Source organism: Pteropus alecto, unplaced genomic scaffold (assembly GCF_000325575.1).
Source record: "Pteropus alecto unplaced genomic scaffold, ASM32557v1 scaffold339, whole genome shotgun sequence".
Lineage (NCBI taxonomy): Eukaryota > Metazoa > Chordata > Mammalia > Chiroptera > Pteropodidae > Pteropus > Pteropus alecto.
Genome location: NW_006442509.1, coordinates 1,036,312 through 1,043,462, shown reverse-complemented (window position 1 = coordinate 1,043,462; position 7,151 = coordinate 1,036,312). Strand labels below are relative to the sequence as shown.

Sequence of the window (7,151 nt, the reverse complement as noted above, 5' to 3'; positions counted from 1 at the left end):
GCCCGTCCTGCCGCCCGGCGCGCTCCGCGTCGCGTGGTCGCTCGTCTCGGGGTTCGCGCGCTCGCAGCCTTCCTGGGTGTTCTCGCCCCCTCCTCTCCTCCAGTCGTCGCTCATCTCGAAAGGCGCTTTGGGGATCAGTCCTTCGGCCGCTCGTTTCCTCCAGGGGAGGACGCCGCGCGCACATCGCCTCCTCCGCGCTCGCTCGTTTCGTGGGTTTCTTTTTTCTACCGAATCGTTTGACGACGAAAGACTTTAATTCCAGAGTGTTCCTCCTGATGCCCTGCCCATCTGGGCACGGCTTTCTGAGAGGGCCGCAGGGACCGGTCCACTCTGTGCCAGGGTTCCTCGGACACGTCCCCTGGGGCTGCGTTGTGCCCCGTCCGCATTTATTTTGCGAGTTGTCGCGGGAAGATGCGGGGGCATCCCGGGCACCAGGCCTGTCCTGCTGGTCTCACGTGGCCTTCGTGGGCCTGGCCCATCATCAGGTGCATGGCCGTCCCCGCACCCCAACCGGGTGTCCCCTGGGCACCCGCGGCACCCACTGTCCCTCCAGCCATGTGACCTTCTCCTGCTTTCCCCTTAAGTTTCCAGATTGCGTCTTCTCTCTCTAAAGAGCTCTGTGCCCTGGTCTTCGGGGTCAACACGTTCCTTGCCACTGTCCTGAAGACCGCCATCACCCTCGTGGTTTCCGACAAGCGGGGCCTGGGCCTCTCGGTGCACTCACAGGTGAGTCCCGTGTCGGGCGATTTCCAGGGAGGGCGGCGTCTGGACCAGGGCCTCCGGGTGCCCGCCCGACCAGCAGCGTCACCCTCTGTGGGGCCCAGAGCACAGACCTACCGAGGGCGGGGGCCACGCACGGGGGGCCGGGCGTCTCCGGCCCGATACACTGGACCCACCGAGCACAGGAGAGGAAACGAGGCCCCGAGCAGGGACGGGAGGCTCAGCGGGCACGGTTCCGGGGAGCCGCGATGGCCACCACCGTGCTGGCCGGCACTGCTCCTTCGGGGCCCAGATCTGCGCAGGGTGTGCCCGACCCCAGTGGGAACCGTGTGGCCTCCACATGTGGCCAGGTCCCCTTTGGAGGAGGCCTCTGGCTCCAGGCCTTCCACGGATCTGGACTCAGCCGTCCACCTGGCCCGGGAGGGGCCCCGGTTGTCCCTGCTGGGCAGCGGGGCTTCCAAGGGGCCCGCGGCTGGGAGGGAAGGGCTTGCAGCACCTCGCCCAGGGGCTGGGCCTCCCTCGCATGTCCTGGCCCCAGCCCCTCCCATGTGGCGACTCCACGTCGGGTGCATTGAGAACACGCGTCGGTTTTCTCCGGCTGGTTTTATTTCTGAGTCAAAGCGTAACTCCAGAAGTTTACGGACCTGACACGGGGTCCAGAACAGGCCTCCAGCTCCCCGTCCCTTCTCCTGTCGGGAGCTCCGTGCGTCCCTTTCACTCCATCCTGCGTGGTGACAGCGGGGACAGGTGTTCAGTCTCAGCGCGGGCAGAGCATAGCGGCCGGTGGCCGGGAGCTGGCCTGGGTGTGCTTGTTTCTTCGAGTAAGCTTTTCCTTTTCGGGTAACTGCTCACTCACATGCGGTGAGAGGCCGTAGCGATCCACACAGCCCGTTCCCGGTTCCCCACGCGCGTCCTGCAGTTCTCCGGTGCAGTGTCGTTGCCGGGATGTTGACCTTATAAGGTCAAGAGATAGAAGGCTCCCTCCCCCCAGGGCCCCTCGGCCTGCCCCCTCGCAGCCGCGCTACCTGACCGCCACCCCGTCCCCTCCCCAGCTCCGGGCAGCCACGGTCTGCCCTCCGCCTCTCTAACCTTTCACGTCTAGTGTGCCCCTTAGATGGGATGCTGCAGTACATAAACTTTGGGGCCTGGCTTTTTCTACCCAGCCTGGTTCCAGCGAGATCTGCCCAGGTCCTCGCGTGTGTCACCAGGTCACCTCTGCTCAGTGCTACGTGCTGTTCCATGTGGGCGGGCCGCAGCTGGCTTACACTCACCGCGGAGGGCCCTGGGGTGTGCCCAGTGCTCGGTGGTTACGGATAAACCTGCTGTAAAGTTTGTTGATAGGTTTTGTGTGAATGTAGGTTTTCATATCTCTGGATAAATGTCCAAAAGTGTAGCTGCCGAGTCACGTGGCAGGTGCGTGCTTCTTAAGAAGCTGTCGACCTGTTTTTCGCAGCACTGTACCATTTTACGTTCCCGCCAGCCGCGGGCGAGAGACCCGGTGCCTCCAGGCCCTCGCCGGCTTCTGGTGGCGTTTTTTAGCCATTCTGGTAGGTGTGCGGTGATGGCGCATTGTGGTTTTAATTTGCATTCCCCTGATGGAAGGTGATGTTTCTCTCCACGCGCTCATTTGCCATCTGTATATCCTCTTTGGTGAAATGTTCCTACACCGTTTTTTTAGCATGCCTTTTATTTCTGTTTCTGGCCTTGTGTGGCGCTGGCTAGAACTCTGTCTTCACCGTCTTTTTCCTTCTGCCGTGGGCTTATTTTGCTCGTCGTCTTCCGGGCTCGAGACGGGAGCCGAGATTAACAGTGTCGCGTGTGGTGCTGTACGCTTCCCCGTCAGCACTGCTTTAGCTGCATCCCGCAGATTTTGACATGTTGTATTTTCATTTTCATTCATTTCTTTGTATTTTTTGAAATCTCTGGAAGCTTTCTCTTTGACCATGACTTTTTCGAGGTGTGTTTCGTTTGCAAGCGTCTTGGTATTGTCCGGTTATCCTTGTTAGTGATTCTATTCTGATTCTGTTTTGTGATTAGAGGACGCAGCCTTATGTTATAAATCGTTTTAAGTTTGCCGAGGTTTGCTATGGCCCAGGGTGTGGTCTGTCTGGTTAGATGTTCCAGGGACACTTGTCGGGCGCGGTCGTCCGTCAGTGCTGACTCGTTCCTGTCGCTCGTTTCTTCTCCGTTGTGGGTTTTCCGTCCGGTTCTGGTGTCGAGAGAGGGGTGTTGGCGTCTCCACTATAACTGTGGATTTGTCTGTTTCTTCTCTCAGTTCTCTCACATTTTGCGTCATCTTTACAGCTCTTTAGTTCGTTGCATACAGATTTGGAATCGCTGTGTGTCTTGGGAGGTTGAGCCTTTTATTAGCATGTAATGTTCTTCTCTGTCTCTGGTCATTTTATCTCCAAATTCTCCTTTACTTGATATTAATATGGCCACTGCTGCTTTCCTGTGATTAATGTTCAAATGATAGAGCCTTCACCATCTTTTTGCTTTAACTTGATTGTACTATTATGTTTGAAGTGAGTTTCTCGTAGGCAGCATATAGTCATATTATTTTTTTAATTAAAAATTTTTAAATTATTTTAATTACTTTCAAGTATACAGTCCGTTGGTTAGACATCTGCATAGTTCATAAGACGATCCCAATCGCTCCCTCCCTCCGCTGGCCCTTCACCCGGCCGACATGCTAATGCCGACTGCATTCCCTGTGCCCTGCTCCCCGTCCCCATGACCACCCGTCAGCTACTAATTTGTGCCTCTTCAACCCTTCACCCCACTCTCTCAGCCCCCCCAACACCTCCTCTGTCCGTCACCAAAATGTCCACCATATTCGTGAGTCTGTTTTGATTAGTTTGTTCTTTTCGTTCCTCAGATTCCGCATATAAGTGAAATCATATAGGGTTTACCTTTCTCTGTCTGACTTAAGTACCTTCTAGGTCCATCAAGGCAACATCTTTTTCCACCCTCTTCCTTTTAGTCTGTGTGTGTCTTCATCTGAAGTGAGTCTCTCGTGGGCAGCACGTAGGGGTCTTTTTTTCGTATCCATTCAGCCACTCTCTCTTTCGGTTGGAGCACTTAATTCTTTTCCATTTGAGGTACTTATTGATAGGAATCTAGTTGTTATTCTTTATTCCTGTTTTTGATACATGTTTTTTCTTCTTAAAGAAGTCTCTCCAGCATTTCCTGTAATACTGGCTTGGTGGTGATAAATTCCTTTAGCTTCTTTTTGTCTGGAAAGCTCTTCATCTGTCCTTTGACTCTAAATGATAGCTTTGCTAGATAAAGTATTCTTCGTCCTAGCTCCTGGGTCTGCATCACATCAAATATTTTGTGCCAGGCCCTTCTGTCCTGCATAGTTTCTTCTGAGAAATCAGCTCCAGTCTTATGGGGCTCCTTGTAGGTAACTAACTGCTTTTCTCTTGCCGCTTTTAAGATTCTCTCTTTGGATTTAACCTTTGGCATTTTAATTATAATATGTCTTGGTGTGGAGCCTCTTTGGATTCCTGGTTTTTGGGATTCTGAGCTGCCTGGGGTTGTATGTCTCTTTATTTCACCAGGTGAGGGAGGTTTTCCATCATAATTTCTTCAAATAGCTTTTCAGCGTCTTATTTTCCTTCCGGCATACCGATGAGATGGATGTTTTTACCTTGAATAGTGTCCCATAGGCTCCTTAAATTATTATCATAGTCTTGGCTTATTTTTTCTTGCCATTCTGATCGAGTGCCCTTGGCTTTCTCGTCCTCTATGTAGGTCACTCGATCCTCTTCTTTATTCACTTTGCTTATTCTATTTAATACCCTTCTCATCTCAGATAACATGATCTTTATTTCAGGCTGGTTCCCTTTTTATGATTTCCGTTTGTTTTTACGTTCTCTGTCTCGTTGTTGCAGTTCTCACTGAATGTATCTCCACTTCCCCAAAGTTCATTGAGCATCTTTGTAGCCAGTGATTTGAACTCCGCATCTGTCAGATTGCTCGACTCCACTATTCCTGGATCTCTGCTCCGTTCTCTAATATGGTTTCTGCTTCTTTGTCTTCCCATTTGGGCTGCCTTTCTGAGTCTGTTTCTATGTACTAAGCAGAGCTCCCAGGTCTCCCGGTCTTATTAGTGTGGATTTGTGTAGTAGGCGTCCAGTGGCAGAGTCCTGAGAGGGGTTCAGCTGAAGGCCAAGTTTAGCCCCAGCCTGAGTCCCTCCGGGGCCACCTGTCAAGATCCAGCAAGCGATCCACAGATGCTGTGCTTATAGTTGCCTCAAAAGGCCACGCCAGAAACCGAAGCCAGCTGCCACCAGTGAGAGTCTGGGCGCTGCTCAGCAAGCAGCATCTGAGTCCTTGAGGACACACACCTGGATGTGACTTGGGTGGGGCTGTGAGCTGGGAGGCGGGGTTTCAGGGGATCCTCTGGGCGGAGCGGCCTGTTACCCGGTTTGATGACGTCTGGGGTATGGCGACACTGTGTCCCCTCACTGGTAGGGCGTGGGCTCAACAGGGAACAGTGCACACTGCCGATACTTCTGTACAGAGTGAGTCTCGCCTCGGCCCTCGCTCCGACAGTGTCCCCCTGTAAGTCCCTGGTGCCCCCTGCACGCAGCCGAACGGGCGCTGGTGCTCAGAGCGAGCAGGTCCGTCAGCGCGAAAGTCCGCTCGGGGCCGCGGCCCCTTTAAGAGGCGTCTGCAGCCACCGCTGCCTCCGTCCCACTGAGCCCCCGGGCACTGGGCAGCCCCGCGACCTCGCCCCCTCCTCCCCGCTGCCGTTGCCGGGCGCTTTCTCGGACTTCTCCCTAGGCGTGCGGCTCGTTCATCGCGATCCCAGGCGATCTCGCTGCTGCTCCAGCTTTGCTTCCGTCCAGCTTTGATTTGGTCGCCAGAGGGATGGACAGAGCCTCTGTGGCCTGCGCTGTCGTCTTCGCTCTCGAGTCGTGTCATTTGAATCTCCTCCGCCAGGCTCTGAGTTGGGGCGCTGCTCCGAGGCCGTGTGCGTCGTGTCGTCACTGACGTCTCAGAGCGGCTGCGCCATTTCGCTCTTCGTTTTCCTTTCGTTTTCTGTTTTTCGTTTCTGTTTTATTTTTTGTGCCTTCTTGTAGGTCGGTTGCACGTTCTTCAGGGTCTGATTTTGGTTTACCTGCTGTGCTTTTTCGGGCTTTCTGTGATGGCCTCGTGTGTCCGAGTGAAGTCGCGCGGGCTCCGTCGCGGCCCCGCCGCGGGCGTGGGCAGCAGCGCCGCGAGTCTTGCTCTGACCACCGGGCGTTTGGGAGGCGCGGGGAAGCCTTGCGTTTGCCCGCGGTTTCGCTCAAGGCTCCTTCCTGGGGCCTAAGGTCCCCTCTTCGTCACGGCTTCTCAGCCAGGGCCTCCGTTAGCCGTGACGTCAGGGCAGGTCCGCGCGTGACAGACTCTGCTCAGCTTTTTCCTCCGAGAATGTCGTGCTGTCCTTTGCGTTTCTGAAGGACGTTGTCGTTGGATGTCGGCTTCTGGACGGACAGTGTTTTCAGCCTGAGAAAAAATGTGCTGCTCCCCTGGGGCCTTCGTGGTTTGTGATGCAAATTCTCTGTCGTTGTTTTTCTCCTAGGGTGTCTTTTTTTGTGTGTGTGTGTGGCTATTTTCAAGATTTTGTTTTTAACTTTCAGAAGTTTGAATAGGGGGTGTCATGGGTGTTCTCGCTACATCCTGAGTGCAGGGCTGGGGCAGGACGTCGTGAAAGCTCAGGCTTTGTGCGGTCCCTGCCAGGTGAGCTGTCCAGCTCCCCCTGGGCCTCGAGCAGCACCACCCTGTGGGGCCTCACGCCTGGGTAAGGAGGGTGGCATCTGGCTGGAGCAGGGTGGTCTTGTCTGTCACTTCCTGTCCTTGGCTGTCCCTATCCTGGTTCTTTGGTGGAGAGAGCACTTTCGTTGGGCTTTTCTCCTGCATTTGTTGGCATTTCTGGGTTGCTGGCTTCTTTGGTTTCAAAACGCCTACAACAAAAAGGAAACAAAGCCCAGGACCTGTCACACGTCGCCGTGCTGTGCCGTGGGCTCCGGGTCCCTGGCTGGGCTGCCCCCGCTTCGGGGTGGCTTCCCTACGTGTGCTCGGTGGACCCAGGGTTTCAGCCCCACCGGGGAAGGGTGGGGAGACACCCGGGCGTGGAGTCCTGCACCGTCCCCTGCGGGTGTCCTAGGAGCGCCCAGGGTGCAGGTGCTGTAAGGGGCTCGGGGCGGCACTTGAGCCTGGTCTGGCCCATAGCCACCTGAGGGAACCCAGACGTCATGTCCCCCTGGCGGGCCTGGGCACCAGGGGGGACCTTCCACAGGCCGAGCACGCGTCCCTTCGGCTGACCGCTGTGTAGCTCCACCGGCCGCCAGGCGGCCCCTGGCACAGGCCCGCTGCCCACACGGACGTCTGCGAGCACCGTGCACACCGCGGTCGTGCGCCACACGCCGTGCACGGGGCCC

The 7,151-nt window shown here is 55.8% G+C and overlaps 1 protein-coding gene across 1 annotated transcript in view; it reads left to right on the top strand.

Moving 5' to 3' along the window:
• The window catches only part of SLC19A1 (solute carrier family 19 member 1), a 10,589-nt gene extending 6,762 nt beyond the window's left edge, over positions 1-3,827 (top strand). The window contains exon 5 of the mRNA XM_025040324.1: positions 585-3,827. Within this exon, the coding sequence (XP_024896092.1) occupies positions 585-1,368 (784 nt within the window). The 3' untranslated portion in view covers positions 1,369-3,827. The remainder of the gene's footprint in view (positions 1-584) is intronic.
• Positions 3,828-7,151: the final 3,324 nt, after the last annotated feature.